Source organism: Anabrus simplex, chromosome 6, assembly GCF_040414725.1.
Source record: "Anabrus simplex isolate iqAnaSimp1 chromosome 6, ASM4041472v1, whole genome shotgun sequence".
In the NCBI taxonomy this organism is placed as follows: Eukaryota; Metazoa; Arthropoda; class Insecta; order Orthoptera; family Tettigoniidae; genus Anabrus; species Anabrus simplex.
This window is the reverse complement of record NC_090270.1, coordinates 42,715,888-42,738,116: the sequence shown is the minus strand read 5'-3', so window position 1 is coordinate 42,738,116 and position 22,229 is coordinate 42,715,888. Positions and strand designations below refer to the sequence as shown.

At 40.9% G+C, this 22,229-nt stretch overlaps 1 protein-coding gene across 11 annotated transcripts in view; it reads right to left on the bottom strand.

The window, feature by feature from the left end:
* Nucleotides 1–22,229, bottom strand: part of promL (prominin-like) — a 707,766-nt gene that overhangs the window by 515,487 nt on the left and 170,050 nt on the right. For all 11 annotated transcript variants that reach the window (XM_067149728.2, XM_067149727.2, XM_067149722.2 and 8 more), the window contains exon 2: nt 20,418–20,838. In XM_067149728.2, the coding sequence (XP_067005829.2) occupies nt 20,418–20,676 (259 nt within the window). In that variant the 5' untranslated portion in view covers nt 20,677–20,838. The remainder of the gene's footprint in view (nt 1–20,417; nt 20,839–22,229) is intronic.

The following is a 22,229-nucleotide window of genomic DNA, read 5'->3' as shown; positions in this document are numbered from 1 at the left end:
GCCACCACCTCGTATTATTGGAACAGGTTGGAAATTCACATTCTTTCAGAAATACAGTAACTACCGGACTCCTATTGACAAAAAAAGCTCTGCACTACGGCAGCCTAAGTTTGGAATAACCCTCTGTAATACAAATAACACTGTGTTGTGAGCTGTAGCTTTATCAATATGCAAAATCACTCTTCAGCTACTGAATTAAGAAACGGTCATGGACCCCTCACAAGCCATGGGCCTCCCGCCCCGCGGGGTCCCTATCGCCACCACTGAGTGCAGGCGTTAAAAAAACAGGAAGGATGACGTAAGCATGTTCAGCAAATAGACATGAAGTATAGCAATGCAGCAGGTACGGTTTATGTTGGCATGTCGGAATGTAAACATAAAATCTCTTCCAAATATGTTTAATAAATGTAAACATTGAATAACGAGATAAAGGACAAAAACTTGTATTTTGTATATACAGTATATACGCTATCTCGGGTTCCCAGTCCCTAGATATTTCCTAAAATAAGCTTTCTTAAAAAGTTGCTTTACGTCACACCGACACAGATAGGTCTTATGGCGACGATGGGACAGGAGAGGGCTAAGAGTGGGAAGGAAGCGTCCGTGGCTTTAATTAAGGTACAGCCCCATCATTTGCCTGGTGTGAAAATGTGAAACCACGGAAAACCATCTTCAGGGCTGCCGAAAGTGGGATTCGAACCCACTATCTCCCGAATACTGGACGCACTTAAGCGACTGCAGCTATCGAGCTCGGTATAATAAGCTATTAAAAAATACCCCTTTATATCGCGCTTCCCACCCTTTTAAGGCGTTTCTTTTGCAGCGAATATTCTTCGGTTAATTTTCAGCAAAAATTCAGAAGAAAATTAAAATTTTACATCCCCGTCGCAGGTTTACTTACAGATCTGAAGACTAGGTAGAGTACGTTGACAATCGGCCTCGTTGTTGTTGTTGTTGTTGTTTGGGTCATCAGTCCATAGACTGGTTTGATGTAGCTCTCCATGCCACCCTATCATGTGCTAACCTTTTCAGTTCTACGTAACAAGTGCATCCTACATCTGCTTGTCATATTCATACCTTGGTCCACCTCTACCGTTCTTACCGCCTACACGTCCCTCAAAAACCAACTGAACACGTCCTGAGTGTCTTAAGGCGCCTGTACACTGTAGAGAAATATCTAGCTAGATTAGGCTCTCTCTAGCTAGGCTAGTCTACTGGATCGTGTACACAGAGGGATAATTTACTCTCGATAGAGTGGAAATAGAGTATCGCTAGGGTAGCTCTAGCTAGACCACTCAAATGTATATGTACACTGGCCTTGCCGTTTTAAGAAACGAAACTAAGTTCAAGAAGGGGAAAAGAATATGGGCGAGGAACTGGATAGCAAAAAGAGAAGAAGAAAGACCACATGTAAAGTTGCTGAGGGAATTAAGTACTGAAGACGTGAATTCGTATAGGCCTATGAATTTTGTACGAATGTCTAATGAGGATTTCCAGTGTTTGCTTGCGTTAATTGCTCCAAAAATTAAAATGCAGGATACACATCTCAGAAAAGCAATTTCACCATCACAGCGACTCACTCTGACCCTAAGATTTCTTGCTACAGGTATGTAAGATAAAATAATTCATTAAATTAAATAATTATACATTTTATTTTCAAATGAACGAAAGGTATGGGCCTACAAATTTATCATGTTCTATTCATAAAATGAACACAAGGAATCTTTCTTAACAGGTGACAGTTACCAATCCCTAAGCTATTTCTTTCGTATACCTGCGACAACAATTTCGCGGTTTATTCCCGAGGTTTGCCAAGCGTTGTTTGACTGTCTGAGACTGACTACCTGAAGATAAGTATTCTGTACACGTGTCGAAGTTCACAAAGTAGTTTCTCAGGACAGAATTGCTGTCAGGAAGCAAAATGAGTTGATTGAGCGGCTCCTCAGAAGTATTAGATGTTCCTTCAGATAAGTTGGAATATGAAGAAACGTCCAGTGGTGTAGAATTTCCAGAAAGGGAATTTTCACAATCTTCTTCTTCCATTGCAATAATTCCCTTCTGGATTGTGCGTTTTAGCCTCTTTCTTCTTTCTTGCGAACGATTTTCTCGTAATTCTGCGGCTACGAAATCTTCAAATACATCACATTCATCTCTTGGTTTTTCTACTACGGCTCTTGCAGTTTGTTCTTTACATAGTTTTTTGCTATCACGAAAAAATTCCAGACGTTTGTATGCACCTACAGGGAGATTTGACAGAGAAGAACTAAGGAATTCTTCTCCAGGTAATTGGAGAGAAGACGGGAATCCAGAAGGCACATTATTTCCCTTACAAGTAAATCCAATGAGAAATGCTAGTCACTCCGCCAAACAGGTACGCGACCATTTCACAGCCTATTTTATGTCTCCAGAAGGAGAAATTCCTTGGCAGTATAAATACATCTAATTCCTGTACATAGCATTATAATGTTAAGTATCAATACCTGGAATTACTAATGACATCTGCATTATAAAGCATAATATTAAGATACAATGTATTACTTAATGATTGTGGAATAGTTCCAACGCTCTTCACACATTCAGAAAATCCTGTCATGAATTTCAAGGAATCGAAAAACTCCCACGTGCTTTTTGTTACGTCGTCTAAACCATCCCCACTCTTCTTTTGTCTCATCTTCCTCGTTTCCGAATTCATTTGGCAACGAAGATCATGCAGTTTTCTAGTAACTCCGTCCGGATTAACCTCCAAAATTTCTGCAATAGCCTCGATAGATTTAACTTTTAGTTGACGGTCTCTGTACACTTTTAATGAACAATTCCATAATTCAGGATGTGACTCTATAAGTTCAATCAACTGATGAAGTCTTATTCTTTTCCTGCACTCCACCCATCTTGTCTTTTTCCCTCACACGAACTTTAAAACAATGTCACTCTTACATATATAATTTCCATTTATTTTGGAAAGACCCGTATTTACAGGCTGCCGCTAAGAACAAGGTAAAACATACCAATTTTCTGTAACCGAGCTCGATAGCTGCAGTCGCTTAAGTGCGGCCAGTATCCAGTATTCGGGAGATAGTAGGTTTGAACCCCACTGTCGGCAGCCCTGAAAATGGTTTTCCGTGGTTTCCCATTTTCACACCAGGCAAATGGGTGTACCTTAATTAAGGCCACGGCCGCTTCCTTCCCACTCCTAGCCCTTTCCTGTCTCATCGTCGCCATAAGACCTATATGTGTCGGTGCGACGTAAAGCAAATAGAAAAAATAGCAATTTCCTGTAAATATCTATGAATTAAAGAAAATTCAAAATTAGATGTAGAGGTGGTGCCTCAGGATCTTGATGGAGCCTCGGAGGAAGAGGATCGCGAGCTCCGACCATTATCCCTATTATTTCAATTTCCTGAAGGTGGTATTTAGATTTGTAGTAAGGGATAGTGGGTTTGTATTTGTTAATCTTTTCTAGATTAACCTCCTCTGGCTGACCACTATGGTGCTCGAACCTGACAGTTGGATCTAATATGAATTCTTGAGAGCTGTTGTTTTTAAAGGCTATGATGTCAATTCTCTGCGAACTACCATTTATGGCCAGTCCGTGTACCTCCTCATGTACATTGAATCCCTTCTTTCTCAGTTCTTCGGCAATGAAGGATCTGATCATGTGGTGTCGCATGTTTCTTATGAGCTCCCCGCGTGTGCAGAATCCCAGGACATGACGAAGAGTTTCTTTCTCTCCGTGGTAATGCCGACAGAGGTTGTTGTCCAGGGATCTGCCTGGCACCGAGCGCACCGCAGAAACATTAGCAGTCATCTTTATAGCCTCTCTCTACTCGTTACAAGACAGTCCAGTATGATCTCGCACCCAAGAGTTTGCTGATGTATACTCTTTGTAAAGTTGTACTCCGAGTCCTTTTTGCGGTAGTGAACACCAGGAGGTGAATTCACGTTCTCGTAGCTTTTGACGGATCTTCTTAGTATCGTACAGGCCGTTCTTGGCGGTTATTTTCTGGGTATCAGCGTTTGTTAGTTTTAGGCGTTCTATACATTCCCGGCTCACCGCGTGAGAATCCCTCGAAGCGACATCAAGTAGATGTTTAGTCTTCAGCAAGATATTGCAGGCATTAATGCACGGTAGGTAAACTTCCCACGAGGTTTTAAACAGAGCGAGTCCTTTGTATTTCTTTTCGGTGTACATCATGCCATCTGGGGTATCCGTCGGCAACTGCAATATCTCCTTTGTTGCACTTTTAATCATTTTATCGCTATCGGACAAGAATTTCTGTGCAATTTTCTTGAAACTGCATGTCAGGAAAGGGTATATCAGGGTGGGACAGATTGAGGAATTTAGTACTATGAGCTTTTGGTCTTCCTTAAGCAGTGACGACGATGTTAGAAGTTGGAGCTTATTGTGAAGGTCTTTCATTACAGCAGTCTCGTCGAACACTAGAGTATCCCTGAAGGTAGTTCCAAGGTAACGAATTTGTTCGCCGTCTCCGATTAAGTCAATGCTACAGTCTTCCTCCCCGGATAGCGACCTCTGTTTCAATTTGTCTCGGATTACACATATCCCTGTACACTTCTGTGGATTGATATCAAGACCAATTTCTTCGAACCTCCTGCGGGCTAGTCGAGTAAGATCTAAGGCGGCTTCTTTGTTCTTCCCGATGATGACGGTGTCATCGGCAAAACCCATTACGGTTATAGAAGGTAGTTCGGGTGACAGAGATGTCCCGTAATGCCGCGATAGACTATCTTCGCTTAGCTCGTCTAAGATATGATCTACGGCTAGGTTATATGGGGCTGGTGATAATGGAGATCCCTGCATCACACCTCTCTTCATGAGGATAGGTTTTGTTCTACCCTTCTGCGTTTCGATTTGAGTGACGTTCCCGGTCTGCAGGTTGCAAATTACGTCTCTGAGTTTTGAAGGTATTCCTTCGGACTGTTAAGAGTTTTTAGAAGGTGGCCGTGATCAATATTGTCAAATGCCTTTCGAATGTCCAAGAAAATTACCGTGATGTCTTCTATCCTCTGTTTAGCAGATTTTAACAATGCGCCGAGAATGGAAGTATTTATAATGGTGCCTGGAGTTGAACAGAATCCTCGCTGGTGTTCATTATAGTGGATGTACTCACGTAGGCGACTGTCAAGTACTCTTTCTATTACCCTCCTAATGACTGAACAGATAGTGATGGGTCGCCAGTTCGACACGGCCTCCGGATCGCCTTTCTTATATAGCAAAATTGTTCGTGCTTTCCGCAGACATTAGGGAATTTCGCCAGTTTGTAGCATTCTGGTTGCTATTTTTGCGATGATAGCCTGTACGTCGTCGTCTTTAAGGGTTCTCATCAAAACGCGATCTGGGCCCGGTGCAGTATCCACTGCGATATGACGGACGGCAGCAGTAATTTCCTCCTTCGACACCGTGGGCACGAACGTTTCATTAATTTCCACACGCTCCGCTTCCGTGATTTTTGAAGGGTAAGTCTCCCTTTCGTGTAAATTTTCATGGGAAAATGTATCGGAAAAGGAGCTATGGATGTTTACAAGGTCGATTTTATACCCCTCGGACTTGTTTTCCAACACCCACCTCACTGCCTTCCGTCTCTGATTGTAGAACTGGTATTGGGTCAGTTCGTAGTTATATTTGTTTCGCCTCTTTTCGCGGGCACGTTTGTCTGTACACTGTGGATTTGACGAGTGACTGTGGTGTTTTTCGTTACGAGCTAGACGGCGTTTCTGCCTAGCCTCATAAAATTTGATTGCTGGGTGTTTGGGGCCAGGCAGGAGGTTAATCGATGTGAAGAGGAATGTTACGAAATCTTGAACCAATTTATTATAGCCATGATCGTCGTTGAATTGTTCAAATTTTTATTTCCAAACGCGAACTTCTTGTTTGTACTTTAGAGATGAATTATCTGATATACCCCCGTCGTCGCTAGGATTGGGATCTTCGCTAGGGACTGGACCGGATGTATCTGTTTGAGATACTTTGGCTGTGTGATTCTGAAGCAATCTTTCGCGATGTCGGTCGGGATGAGAGCGACTAATATGGACGGATACGCCCCTCTCACCACGAAAATACTGGCTACAGTATTGACATTTGACTTCCCGAGGCTCTTGTGAATTGTTTTTGTTTTCGTACGAATTTGCGTTCCCGGTTTCCTAGGTATCAAGGCGTTCGTTAGGTGTTAATATCGAATGATCTTCGGTTGCGTAAGACACGATGTGCGTGCTTGATGTCACGCTGTGATCGGGATGTGCGCACCTTAAATGTACCGAAATTTTACTCCTCATTTCTCCTTCATATGTATTATTTGCGTCTCAGCGTTTATCCGGTTCTTGTAAATGGGGCGATGATAAAGATGTGTCGACATCTTCCAACCCTACATTTGGGTTAGGTGTAGGAGTCAAAGAGGTCGTATCTACAAGGGAATCACGATATTCTTCTGGATGGGCTTTGATAATTTTAAGTCCTTTGTACCTGTCACAAGTAATATCAGTCATATTGATGGTTATATATAACGGATAACTCAGGATGAAATTAAAAGTCTGGGAACTAATGATGTGTCAACGAGCGTTGTGGGTAATGAGAGGTTATGTCTTGCTTTATGGTTAGTTGTCATTTATATATCAAATATTCGTTCCTAAGCACATTGGAGACGATACAAAATGAAGGAATACCTAAAAAATTGTATATATAAATTCTGTACTGATCTTATGTTGAATATTTCTTCCGTTCTAGCAGCTATTGAAGAAAAAGAATATAAAATATGTGTATAACTTCCGCGCCAGATAAATTTCCGATTCTTCCGTATCGATGTATACCTAGCTGAGCTTTATCGTTCTATGAAAAAATGGGATACGCAAAAATATATACAGGACACCGCCGTCTCGATCCTCTTATATTGCCTGCTCTATGCCACTAGTTTAACACAGGAAGGCGCGACTACCAATATTTCTCCAAGTCGCCGTAAGAGTGCAGCAGTAGACGCACAATCTTGGCTGTCAGTATGGGGTGTAGCACTGTGTTATTGGAGCATGAATGTGTGTGAAAACCTGAGTTATTCCGTACAATGAGTAAACGTGTCTGGTCACTTCCGTTCGTACATGAGATATTTTGTATAGAACTGTGAAATGAATTAATCATGTTATGCTTATAGATATTTCAAAAGTGATATTAAGGTGTTGGTACTTGTTTCTTCCTGTTCATGCAAGGCATATTTTTCGTAGAACTGAAACTTCAGATTCTTTCCCCGAAATATTCAACACTTGTGTACCATTTTGCCAATCTCAGCAAGCCAGAAAAGGTACGACTCCATGAAATACCGTCTAGAAGGGAATTAAGAGAAAAGTGGCTGTCAGCTTTATCTCGGCAACGGCCTAATAAAGGAAGAAATTGGATATCCTCAGATTACCCTCGCGTCTGTGCCTTTACAACTTATTTCAGAAGGTGATGGAGCCTCCGCGGCTCAGGCGGCAGCGCGCCGACCTCTCACCGCTGGGTTCTGTGGTTCAAATCCCGGTCACTCCATGTGAGATTTGTGCTGGACAAAGCGGAGGCGCGACAGGTTTTTCTTCGGATACTCCGGTTTTCCCTGTCATATATCATTCCAGCAACACTCTCGAATATCATTTCATTTCATCTGCCATTCATTAATCATTGCCCCGGAGGAGTGCGACAGGCTTCGGCAGCCAGCACAGTTTCTATCCTCGCTGCTAGATGGGGGCTTCATTAATTCCATTCCTGACCCGGTCGAATGACGGGTTTTTCCAGAAGGTGAATAAAGCCGTGGAGGATAGTGGATTCCTTGTGATAAGAACTGTGACGGACAATCACAAAACAAACTCTTCATGTTTAGACATTTTGGACAACCTCAGATATCCAGACGATAATATTCCAATCAAACTAGGAACAGGAAATCAAATTCTAATTTGCGGGTACTAGGTTCGTGTTGTTAAAGAGAGGATGGAGTGTAGGGTTGCCAGATGTACGGTTTTGCCCGGAACAATACGGTTTTTTCTCATTTTGTTCCGCGTACGGTGCACCATTTAAACCGTACGCCCAATGTTCCGTTTTTTAAATATCATGGTTTTGACAATAGTATTGTATCCAAAAAGTGCGCGGTTAAGATCAAAATATTCTGTATTATGACCCGACTAATGATCAGCCATCATAGTTGAGAACAGCACCTCTGGCAGTATTCTAGCGGCACTAGCAGGCGTGGGGTCTCCTCCATTTTATATACCAGTGGTTTAATTGGCCCAGAAAAACTGAAGAACATATTAATGGTACTCAAGTTTGTCTTAAGTTATTTCCATCGAATGCTTATACTGAAAGAGTATTTTCAGCAATGGCAATAAAATTTAAAGATGACAGAAACAGATGTTCAGTAGATATAATTAAAAAAAATGCACTTTTTGGGTGCTTCAACTATGATGAGAATTGTAAGGAATTTCTCAAGAAAGTTTTGTTGAATAAGAAACTGTTACATATTGCTTCTTCAAATGACAAGTGTTTGTTAAATGTTCATTTCAATGTAAAGGCTAACGCATTATTAGTTTGTAATAAATTAAGCACCTACATATTTCATGCTGGCGCTGTTATATTGTTACCGGTATTTACTTATTAACATAACCCTGGTCTTTTCTCTTAATCATGGCTACGGTGCCTTAATTTAGCGCTATATGGCAAGGATATGGAAGTGTTCCTTATTTGCCATCCGGAAATCTGGCAACCCTAATGGAGTGTGACATTTGTTTCAGCAACATCTCACTGCCTAAAGCTTCGACACCGCTAAATGGAACTGATTATACACTGACTGACAGAGCAAATGCAACACCAAGAAGGAGTGGTTAGAACTTTATGCCAATTGCAGGGTAGACTGACGTCACTGAGGTATGCTCATGATGTGAAATGCGCCGCTGTGCTGCGCACGTAGCGAACGATAAATGGGACACGGCGTTGGCGAATGGCCCACTTCGTACCGTGATTTCTCAGCCGACAGTCATTGTAGAACGTGTTGTCGTGTGCCACAGGACACGTGTGGCACTCCCGTACCTTCAGGGGCTGCCCAATGCTCTGTTTCAGCAGGATAATGCCCGCCCACACACTGCTCGCATCTCCCAACAGGCTCTACGAGGTGTACAGATGCTTCCGTGGCCAGCGTACTCTCCGGATCTCTCACCAATCGAACACGTGTGGGATCTCATTGGACGCCGTTTGCAAACTCTGCCCCAGCCTCGTACGGACGACCAACTGTGGCAAATGGTTGACAGAGAATGGAGAACCATCCCTCAGGACACCATCCGCACTCTTATTGACTCTGTACCTCGACGTGTTTCTGCGTACATCGCCGCTCGCGGTGGTCCTACATCCTACTGAGTCGATGCCGTGCGCATTGTGTAACCTGCATATCGGTTTGAAATAAACATCAATTATTCTTCCGTGCCGACTCTGTTTTTCCCCAACTTTCATCCCTTTCGAATCACTCCTCCTTGGTGTTGCATTTGCTCTGTCAGTCAGTGTATATCAGGACGGAGGAGGAGTTCGATACCCAAAACCTTGTTTTGTTGCTCTGGTGAAACATCTGCAGGAGTTCGTTTAAGCTGCTGTGCAGTATTGTCGAAGTCCTTCAAACGTACGAGCGTAATACGAGGACTTATGACGTCTTCCCTTTCAGAATACCGGGCGAGTTGGCCGTGCGGTTAGGAGCGCGCAGCTGTGAGCTTGCTTTCGGGAAATAGTGGGTTCGAACCCCACTGTCGGCAGCCCTGAAGATGGTTTTCTATGTTTTCCCATTTTCACACCAGGAAAATGCTGGGGCTGTACCTTAATTCAGGCCACGGCGGCTTCCTACCCATTCCTAGGCCTTTCCTATCCCATCGTCGCCATAAGACCTATCTGTGTCGGTGCGACGTAAAACAAATAGCAAAAACCACCTTTCAGAATGTGTTTTGTTACAGTTTGAAGTCAAAGAACATCAGCAAACTGTTAGTGATATTATCCTAACGAAGTTCGTAAGACCTCTATTATTTGATATTGCGTTGGCAAGAACATAAAAACGGTGCCACTCCAAGCCTTCCTCCAGGAAAATCTTTAAATTGTGCATGAAGAGGCCAACTGCGACTTCATACAGGTAATATGACCGATATTTAATATTACTGATGTAATTTACGAGCTTCAGTGACCATATGACCATACTCCATAGTGTTTTGTAGGCTGTCGTCATTAGAATAAGTTTAGAACATTGTGCGTCTATGTCTGCCATCTAGCGGAGAAATTTTGTCGCAGCCTAGTCGCAAAAAGGCTCGCATAGAGCAGGCAGTATAGGAGGATCGAGACGGCGGTGATACAGGATAACAAAAACTGTCGAATCGATAAATCTTCAATATAAAATTATGATGTAGGCCTACATTCTGTTTCACGGGAAGGAAAAAGTAGATAACACTCACGAACTTTCTTCAGATTACTGGCACGCCTTAAATGACAAAATACTTAAACAATAACCAACTTTAACCTTACATCATCTCAAATATAGCAAGCATCATCACTTTCCATCTGGTCAGTTCCAAAGCCACCGTATGAAGTCTATTCGACCGCGTGAATGGATCTAGATCAGTCTAGCTAGCTTTCCGAATGGCTGTGTTCACTACACGTGGTTGCTCTCTCTCTCTCTGATAAAACTAGCTAGAGCAGGGGTTTCGAATTTCTAAGGGCTCGAGGGCCATTTTGGAAACCTTAGTCATGTTCACAGGCCGCACTTGAACAGGCCAATTTTCGTAAAATTCTGCAAATAGTACAGAAGCACCATTAAGAAATAATATGCTTAGTTCAATTGAAATGAGGGTTTGATCACTTCAATTGCTTAATAAAACATTATCTAAAAATGCATAAAAGAGTGAAATTTGGAGCCGGGCTGAGTGGCTCAGACGGTTGAGGCGCTGGCCTTCTGACCCCAACTTGGCAGGTTCGATTCTGGCTCAGTCCGGTGGTATTTGAAGGTGCTCGAATACGTCATCCTCGTGTCGGTAGATTTACTGGCACGTAAAAGAACTCCTGTGGGACAAAATTTCGACACCTCAGCGTCTCCCAAAACCATCAAAAGTAGTCAGTGGGAAACAAAAATAATAACGTTATTATTTGAAATTTGGATTTTAAATGATTTAAAAAAAATTGTTGAGAAGTGAATACTTGAAAAGAGGAACTAGTATTAAAGAATCATTAGTTCTGACTTGGGCCTATAATGTGTATAAAAAGTAATACGTAACACGAATACACATATCTTACAGTGCTCTAGCGGGCCGCAAAAATGGCTTCGCGGGCCACCATTTGGAAACCCCTGAGCTAGAGCTTCGAGCGTTGTCAGAGAGATCTAAGTACTGTGTACACACGTAGAGTTCCGCTGGATAGACCTTTTGCTAGTTGCTTTAAGTCGCACCGACACAGATTGGTCTTATGGCGACGATGGGACAGGGAAGGGCTATGAGTGGGAAGGAAGCGGCCGCGGCCTTAATTAAGGTACAGCCCCAGCATTTGCCTGGTGTGAAAATGGGAAACCACGGAAAACCATCTTCAGGGCTGCCGACATTGGGGTTCGAACCTACTATCTCTCGAATACTGGATACTGGCCGCACTTACGCGACTGCAGCCATCGAGCTCGGTCTAGATAGATCTAGCTAGGGCAGCTCTAGCGGGAAAAGTCTACAGTGTACAGGCGCCTTTAAGATGGGCCCTATCACTATATCTCTTCTCGTCAAATTTAATAAAATCAATTTCCTCTCACCAACTAGGTTCAGTATCTTTTCATTCGTGATTTGATCTATCGATCTAACCTTCAGCATTCTTCTGTAACACCACATTTCAAAAGCTTATATTCTCTTTCTTTCCTTCTGAGCTCGTTATCGATTATCGTCCATGTTCCACTTCCATATAATGCCACGCTACAGACGAAAGTCTTAAAAAACCTACTTATAATTCATATATCAATGTTCTATGGGAGAAAATGTCTTTTCTTGAGAAATGACTTCTTTGTTTGTGCTAGTCTGCATTTTATGTCCTCCTTACTTCTGCCAACGTTAGTTATTTTGCTACTTAAGCAACAATATTCATCTACTTCCTTTAAGACTTCATTTCCTAATCTATTATTTCCTGCATCACCTAACTTCATTCGACTGCACTCCATTACCTTTGTTTTGGATTTATTTTCATCTTGTACTCCTTCTCCTTGTCCATACCACTGAGCAATCTCTCCAGATCTTTTGCAAACTTAGATAAAATAACAGTATCATCGACGAATCTCTGAGTTTTGTTTTCCTCTCCCTGGATTGTGATTCCTTTTTTTAAAATTCTTCTATGATTTCCTTTATAGCATGTTCTATATAAACATTCAAAAGGAAAGGAGACAAAATATAGCCTTCGATTGTTAACATTGCAAACTGATTTTTGTACAGATTATGGGTAATTCTTCTTTCTCGTTATCCGATACTATCACCTTCAGAATGCATCGGACTCTTAATCTGCTTATTTTAATATCACTATGGCGAGACTGCACTGTATACAGACAGAACAGAGATGGACTAATAGTGCAGAGGCGAAAGCCACGAGCAGACGTTTTTGCCTAAGCTGCTCTGATTGAACAACGAACTAGAAATATTTGGGAAAAATGTCATTTTTATCCAAGAACTGTTGATGCGAAATATGCAAAGGTGCAGTGAACATGGCGATATTGTTTTAAGAACAAGTACAGCTTCGTAACCTCCCATTTTTTACAATAAATAGAAGACATAGAATATATCTACAGTTTCGCTTGGTCAACACTTGTTCTTTCCCGACCCCGAAGATATTAAGTTTGCGAGGCCTACAGAGTCTTTCATTTTCACAGCATTCGTGGCTCTTGTCTTTCTTTGGCTGATACCTTAATTTTTCCGAAGTGTCGGACCTTCCATTTGTCTCCTCTGATTATTGTCAATAGAGGATGGTTGTCCGGTTGTACTCCCTCTTAAATAATAATCGCCACCAGCAACACCACCATCACTTAGAACGTGACGACACACGAATCGCTATACTTACATGAGCCAACCATGATGCGAATACGGCAGTTTGTTAACTTCCTATGTAAGACCACAAACAAATTCGGAAGGAAAGATGTGTAATACTTACTTTCTGCCGTATGTAACAATAACCAAATCAAACACCTTGTTTTATTTTAATTTGTATGCTTGTTTCTTGTTCTTTCGTTCTTTACATTTATGTTCTCACGTAAAATAAATGCATTTAATACATGTAATTGAACAACTCCGTTATAAGGTCATAAGGGCGTACTATTCTCTACAATTTTCAGGGAGTAAACACTGCAGGTTTAAACATATGTGATATGCAAGAAGCACGCATTTACAGAGATGCTTTATAATAGTTTGAGAAAGAGTTCCATGTGGAAAGATTTGAGTTATTAAGCTTATATTACGTTAGCAACGGTTTTCCAGTCCAGCGCGCAAACCTCGTTCCAAATTAATCGCACTGGTGGGTACCGCACTTGAACATAAGACGACTCAAGGTTAAGATAGAAGAATGAGCAAAAGCAGCGGTAAGAAGAGTTATTTACAACTTACATATCCCTACAATATGTTTACATCATTCTGTTGTTTTACAAAACGAAATAACACCAATGCACTTAAATTCAAACATGTCAAGAGGATCATTCTCTCCCGAGCTAGTAATTGCTGTGACTTTATGGCATAATAAACTGCAATTATACCATAACAAACAGAAAGATATCTCAATGCTTTCTGCTCGGCGCCAATGCAGCTTTGCCTGGAATGATGAAAAAGCAAAGCATACTCATTGCCTGTGCTACGATTTAACCTTCGAATCTCAGGGAACTGTACCTCCTGAGTCACATGTATTATGGGCTATTGTTCTACAATCTCAAACCTCTGCTGATATGTTATACCAATCACAACTATCATGCAAAATTTGTTTTGTCTTAGTAACGGGAAAGAAACTTAACAGAATTCTGGAAAATATACTTAAGGTCAGAGATAGCCGACTTGTGCACTACGCTATACATCATTTAAATAGTAGCCTATGCAGTGGCGTAAAAACATTAAGGGTGCCAAAACAAGATTTTTTCTACTTAATATTAGCTGTATCGAAAAACTGTACATAACAAAAGTTGTAGAAATATATAGTTCCTGATCTTACACGTTTCATATGTTTTCACCATGACAGGAATAATAATTGAAGATAACCATTTATTATATTTTTCACAAACATTCCCTTTACCCTGCAAATATCAGCTATAATACCGATACAACACAAAATGTGTAGAAAACACCATTTACAATATTGCATGACGTATACCTTTTTATCGAATAAGGTATGATAACGGAGATATGAAGGACCTGCGATTGATTTTTACTGCCTAGTCCATCTAAGGCGAGCATCGCTGATATGGAAATAATACATTAACCCGGCACCAACAGATAGTGCCGCTACTCCAATAATATTGTGATAATTAGACATAGGCCTAGGATTTTTATGCATTTGCATATTTGTTTGCCGATATATAAGCCTCCAAAACCGACAAGGAAGTGCGTTTGAATGTGAAATTGGTTGGATTATTAAGTTTAATAGTGCATATATATGTATATTTGCAAATATTTGAGATTAGTGCATACATTTCAATTTTCGGATTTATTGTGCATGTTTTAGACTTTCATTGTGCTCATTTTAACATTTCTTTCCAAGAAAATTTCTGTTCAAGAAAATGTAAAAGTAATTAATGCCGTGAACTCTTTTGGCAATGAAATGGTTTGAAGGGAACTGTCAGTCATCAGGACACACTTCCAAATCATACCAGAAGCAATCAAGACAATAGAAACACGTGTGGTGATTCGCTGGACATTATGGAGAATGTGAAACGTGAACTGGAAACCTCGGACATGTCCTTAAACGAAATCCGGGCTATGACATCATGGTAGCTATAACCAAATATTTGGCTGGTAATGATAATGCGGATCTACCAGAATGTTTAAAACGTGCACTCGCTCCCGAATTCAAGTACTGCCCTATCACATCCGTAGATGTAGAGAGAGCATTTTCCGCACTGAAGCTGGTTTTAACAGACAAACGCCATATATTTATATCAGAAAACTTGGAGAAGGCTGTTGTAGTATAGTGCAAAGCAAATTATGGACGGGAAAAGTAGGGTATGCAGTGTAAAATGAAAGAGGAATGTGTTTGAAGTAAAATTCAGGAAACTCAATCGTCAAAAATTACCAGTCTTTCGCCCAGAGTGCGGTATCCAAACGATGAGCCCATACCGCACTCTGGGCGAAACACTGGTAATTTTTTGACGATTGAGTTCCCCGAATTTTATTTCTAACTATCTCAATCGGAAGCCATATTTTGGTCATGCTAGCCCGGGAGGGCAATACAGCAAGTGGAGATGCAATTCTCCCCTAGTACGTCGGCACTGCATTGTGCTTATCACCAGGCCCCGATTTACAAATGGGCGGACTGGGCATTTGCCAAGGGCGCCAGTTTTTGAGGGGCGGCGGCCGGCGGATCGAGTAATTATGGCCTGCGTGAGTTACGTCTTAAATTAATTCCACTCAAATTACTTTTACATTCCACAAATTATTCCAATTATTTTATAGCCTATATAAAACCTTTAAACGATTCTAACTTTAAAACCTGAATTTAATCTATATATTTAAATTTTATGAAGAAAATGTGCCTTATTTCTAAAATTGAACCAACGGCTTTTTAAATAAAAATAAAAACAGCCTGATTCTTATTTGGCTGTTACCTTTATTTGGCTTGATAAGTTTAATTATGAGAATTAACTGTATTTGCATAATGTGTTGTTTTAAAACTCATAATCTTGAAAACTGTAATATTTAATTTGTAAACAATTTTTTTTTTTTGCTAGGGGCTTTACGTCGCACCGACACAGATAGGTCTTATGGCGACGATGGGATAGGAAAGGCCTAGGAGTTGGAAGGAAGCGGCCGTGGCCTTAATTATGGTACAGCCCCAGCATCAATTATTTTTAGAGGAACAGGAAAACGAGCAGAGGTGGGGGGTGGGGCGGCTAAATATTGTTTGCCCAGGGCGCTAACTACTTGAAATCGGGGCCTTCTTATCATATGTATGGCTTGCAGTGGTGTCGCCACCGGCGTATCTCAATCGGAAGCCATATTTTGGAGAAATGTGTTTCTTTATGTTTGTGTTTTCTTTTCACGGTTGTCTTACAACCTTACTAATTGATTTATCATGTGAATTAAACAACACACTGAGTCTTATCTGAGAGACATATGATTATTGGTTTAACAGTGAACATGGACAGATTGGTACGTCTCAGAAACTATGCATGGATTGTTTGTACTAGTGGAAACAGGCGCAGTTGCTTTTAGTGTGATTTTTTGTCTTTTATTCAGTTGTTTATTAATAATAATGACTTTATGTATTGTGGATGAGTCTAATAAAGGAATGTTACGTTTGCATTTCATACAAACAATTAGTGATTAATAGGATGAAAATAAGTGCATACTTAAATGCATATTTCAGCACATTGTGCAGCATAGCTGCATGCTTATATTTATACAGCATATAAATCCGATGTCTAGTGATAATGAAGGCCAAGTGCAATAATGCCAGCCAGAGATGTTGCGGCGGTGACAATGTGGACGGGGGAGCAGCGAGCAAAACAGCGCCGGTGAACTGTCGAGGCTCGCCATAAGGAAGCTTCTAGAAGAAGCTGGAAGCTGATTAGTGATTAACAATGGACCAGTCATCAGAATGATCTGGAAATGGGAACTAAGAGAATCTTCCACGGACCTGCACAAAGAGCGCGACTGGGCCACGTGGGTCAGTCTCGAGTCACTCAGTCGGCTACGAGAAGTTCAATGAGCTTCGTTAGTTACGGACTGTTTTAGAACGACACCGCGTTGTGAGAAACCGTGTAGAGAACAAGGATCCGACGCGCCGGAGTACAGTCCTATCGTCCGTGTGTCCTGTATGTGCATGTGTGCTGCGCGTTGAAAAAAAAAAGAGTCGAGTGGAAAATTCAAAAGCGAGCGAAATTGTAACTGTAAATAGTTGTTAGGCAAATCGAGTATCTAGTGCATAGTAAAACACGCTACCTGTGTGTGTAGTAATTTGTTTTTTCAGGACCTCGATAAGCCGCCACAATAACAACTTACCGTAATAATAACTAACTACCCACTAACTACTTTTACGGTTTTCGGAGACGCCGAAGTGACAGCATTTTTGTCCCGCAAGAGTTCAACGTGCCAGCAACTCTACCGATACGAAGCTGACGTATCTGAGTACCTTCTAATACCACCGGACCGAGCCAGAATCGAACCTGCCAAGTTAAGCTCAGAAGACCAGCACTCTACTGTTCGAGCTAATCAGCCCAGCAGGGTATTTGTTTTGACTACGGTACCGTAACTTATTCTAATTAACATTGTGTAGTTATTAACATTTTTCTAAAAGAAAAACCCTTTGGATTGTTGAAAAGAATACTACCATTAATAATTACTGTCAAATGTTATACAACGTAGTCGTGATAACCTGTACTAGTTCTAAAATGTTTAATTTAGAGTTTTTATCACGTTTATGTTGTGTTAATGTGTTTTACTATTTTCAGCCCTGAGATTTCTATAATTTATCTTTTATTTTACGCATTAGTCTTGTAGTATATAGACATATATGTTGTCTAAATTTTTGTACACATTTTTTAACCTTACGTGGTTAGGTGTAAGATAATGTCTGGAACCCTAACTTCGCCACGAGCAATAATTAATAATAAAATAATAGTACTATAGATTTTCTTTTACGAGTTGCTTAACATCGCACCAACCAGTTAGGTCTTACAGCGACGATAGGACAGGAAAGGGCTAGGAGTCGGAAGGAAGCGGCCGTGACCTTAATTAAGGTACAGCCCAAGCATTTGCCTGGTGTGGAAAACCATCTTCAGGGCTGCCGACAGCGGGGTTCAAACCCACTATCTCCCGAATACTAGATAATGGCCGCACTTAGCGACTGCAGCTATCGAGCTCGGTGGCACAAGAGATAATGCGAGAGTATGTTCATCTTCATTTTTTGAACATTTCTTTAAAACACGATACATTACTTTAGAAACACTCTTGCATGATCTTGCTTCGGAGAAGTGTTCGTGAAGAATGATCGTCTCTGGAATAGACTGACGTAAACGTTTACCAAATCAGAACCGAAAGTCACGTTTTATGTCCTCATGAATGACTGAGAAACTCTTACCAGGTTGAGGAAGTGAACCCAACTACATCGCTCGTAACAGTCGTCTCAGTAGGTCATGAAAGAAATAAAACCTCCAACCTCTCTCTCTAATAGACCATTGTAACGCCAAGAGGGAAGTTCTTTTCCTTGGTGAGAACTCCACCAATACTCAGAAGAAGAGATACGGAAACAGCTCGTAACGACGTGCCGTTTACAAGAGGTGTTATTACATCCGGTTAGAAGTGTATCAGGAGTAAGTGTAAGGAATGTTTTATTAGTAAATCTTACGCTCGTTTATCACCATTATATATGATTAATTATATGATTAATTGCTGAAAGATAGGCGGCTCCGAGCAAATATAACTTTACAGCACAATGACTATTACCATTAAATTTATATTGATCTTGGTCATCCCACCGGGTTACATTGCGATCGGTTTGGTCCAACAGGTTCCTTGTGAGATACTGAAAATTCTTAAAACTAACAAAATTAAAAAAGCGGTCACTCAACCATTAATAAACAAATGTTCACTACTCGGGATGATGTTTTAAAAAAGGAGCACTAATCCGCCCTGCAGCTCCATAAAATTTAAGTGACTTATAGCTCGCATCATCACAATATAACATAAGAACAAAAACAGCACATTTTTGTAGTGTAAATGTTCACTGCGCTCTTAAGTTAATTTCCCCAAGGAATTTACACGTGTGACGGGACCCTGGCATTGCTTCCACCTCTCTTTTGTCTGACTCACTTGATCAACTCCTATTCTCTTCCGATCGCAGTGGCCTATGAAAGAATGGTCTTGTTTTCTTTCCACCTTTCCTTCCTTTAACAGAGACTTCAAATTTTCGATAGCTTGGCCTTTAGTTTTGTTCCTTGAAACAACGATCACCCATGACATTCCCAATACATTTCAAACGAGAGACGAGCTTTCGTGACTATCTTTCAACGTTCGATTCTGTAAACACCGTACTTCCACTATTCGTTCCACTCCTCTCCTCCCTTCAGTAGATTCGTGTTTCTTCCCACTCTGTTTCTGAGAACAAAACCTCAGGGGACGGGTATTCTCGGGCCTTGCTACACTAGACATCCCGAGTCTCAATGTTACGTTCCCGACTGGAACAATGCTGGATCTGGTACAGCTTCTACTTGCGCTAGATTCCTCTCTTTCATCTTTTGTATCTGACCTCATTTAAATAACTATTTTCTTCCGACCCCGATGGTGTTCCACCGGCGAAGCCTAAGGTCTCTTCATAACCTTTTCTAGCCCAGTGATACCATATGGTAGTTTAACTTCACACTTTGTCGGAATAGAGAAAAAATAGTATTTTAATGTTCACTTAGTCTTCATTTCACGTCACTCTTGAGCCCAATTTCTGCTTACATTTCCTGGTTCTATAATTTATTTCTGATTATATAGATCACATCTTTGCCCCGTGTGTTTTCATTCCATCGATACTGCTCTTTATCTCAGAAATATCATCTGCCTCTATTCGCGTACTAAAACAAAAAAATATATCTTATTCATAGGACATTTTGATTAATGGTTTTAAAATGAATTCCTGTTTCACCCATCTGAAGAACTTTCACGCGGACTTATTCTGAAGCTATCCTATAATACCGTTTGGTGTAAAGTCCGATTTTTTTTCCTTTTTGCTATTTGTTTTACGTTGCGCCGACATAAGACAGGTCTTATGGTGCAGGGGCAGGTGTAGGAATGGGAAGGAAGCGACCGTGGCCTTAATGAAGGTGCAGGTACAGCCCCAGCATTTGGCTGGTGTGAAAATGGGAAAACACGGAAAACCATCTTCAGGGCAGCCGACAGTGGAGTTCGAAACCACTATCTCCAGAATGTAAGCTCACAGCTACGTTAACTCAAAACCGTACATCGAACTCGCTCGGTTAATAAATGTTAGCAGCACCCACCAACTTCAGTAATTCTTCATGAAAGAGTATGGCATCTCATCTCTCAGAAGAAATAGGCCTGAGGTCTTTCATGGCTTTTCCCGCTCTTCAGTTGATACGTTCATTCTTCAAAGAGTTTGTTTCTAAGAGAACCCAGCCTTTTGCCGATGGAAACAACAATCACTACCCGCCACCAATACCATCTGCATTACGTTACCGAAAATAACAACAAACAGAAAAGAGACAACTTACCTTCTGGGTATATTTCCTTCCTCTGGATGAGGTCGATAAAAAAGTTGGTCACATAATAAAGCTGTTCCATAGCCTTAGCGTTAAATTCGGTCGAAGAATTGTAACTTAAATCAAGTTTGGGGGTCGTGTAGTTCACATGTTGCTCTTCACTTTCGCTCCCGCTACATTGTTGCACTATCACCAACACTAAAAGCCACACACATCCACAGCATACACACTTACTAGTCCTCCGTCGACTTGTAAAACCGAAACTCGACATGATGACGGAACAAGAAGGCCTGGCGTCTATGCGGACCACCAGCCTAGCACACACTGATCTTGAAACAGCTGTCAAACATTATCAACACGTACGTGGCGCCAAGTAGCGGCAGACGCGCGTACTACCTTCTTCGCTTCGTCTTCATGGAGCTCCTCCCGCCGGCTGAAAAGAGAAAAGAAAATGTGGTCATGTTTTGTAGTTCGTTCTTCATTCATTCCTTCGTTCGTTAGTTCGCATAAAACGAACAGTGTAGCGTTCATCGAGCTGATGAAAGGGAGAAGAGAAAAAGAGGTCAACACAAAGGAAGATCCCCTCAACGCCGCCAAGGGGCGACCACTGATGTCAAACCGGCTCCATCACCCTCATTATTATAAAGAAAGGACGAAACTTGAAGTGTTTAGCAAGGGTGAAGAGATCTATGGCGACAGAGGAACGCAGTATATAAGACGTTACATCTATCTAACGGAAACTATTTGAATAAATAATTCTTCGCTTATAACAATACAACAATAATAATAATAATAATAATAATAATAACAAGGGCTCGAGAGTTAATGACCTAAAATAGTACACAATATGCACGCAAATGTGTCCTAAAAACTAGTTAAATATTACCTAAAAAAGAAAATATGACTTAAGCATTTTAGGGATAGCAAGTATAGAGTATTACTAACATTAAACGTGCAAAAAAGTGATCAGCTATAATACAGCAGACATATTTAATTACACAAACTGACAGAGCTACTGTAGGTACGTTAAAACTTCATACATTTTTTCAGTATCAAGTCCTGAGGCACAGTTCTCACTCTGTTTTCCTAAGAAGGTACCAAGAAAACGGAGAATTAGCATGTACTTTGATATCTGTCAGCGTACGTGCGTACATCTCTTCCTCGGAATCACGCTAAACCTGTTACCTATATATTTCGGAAAAAGAAATAAAAATACATCTACTATAGTATTTTGAAATCCTGTGTTTTAAACTCGACGCAGATAACATGTACCTTGTTTAAAACGACGCCTCAGTTTAAATAAAAATGATCAAAATATAACCAAATATGTTCGTATGTCACTAAAATGAGCAAAATATACCAAAGCAATAAAAATGGCCAAAATGCATTTATATGCAACATAAAATTGCTTTAAACGGGGTTAGGGATCCATCATTTACAGTTCAGATTTCGGGTAAAATGACCTCAGGAAAGAAGTATGACTTTTCCTTAACATACGAACTTTAATAATAATAATAATAATAATAATAATAATAATAATAATAATAATAATAATAATAATAATAATAATAATAATAATAATAATGGCGTGAGGCCTGGTGCAGGTCTTTCGAGTTGACATCGTATAGACGACCTGTGCGTCTTTGAGGATAGAGCCCTACCTAGGATGAATTCTAATGATAGAAGACGGCACATATACCCAGCCCCCCCCCCCTCCCAGCCAGAGAAATTAACTAATGAAAATTAAAATTCCTGACCCTGCCGGGAATCGAACCCGGGACAGCTTGGACCACAGGCCGGCACGCTAACCATTTAGCCATGAAG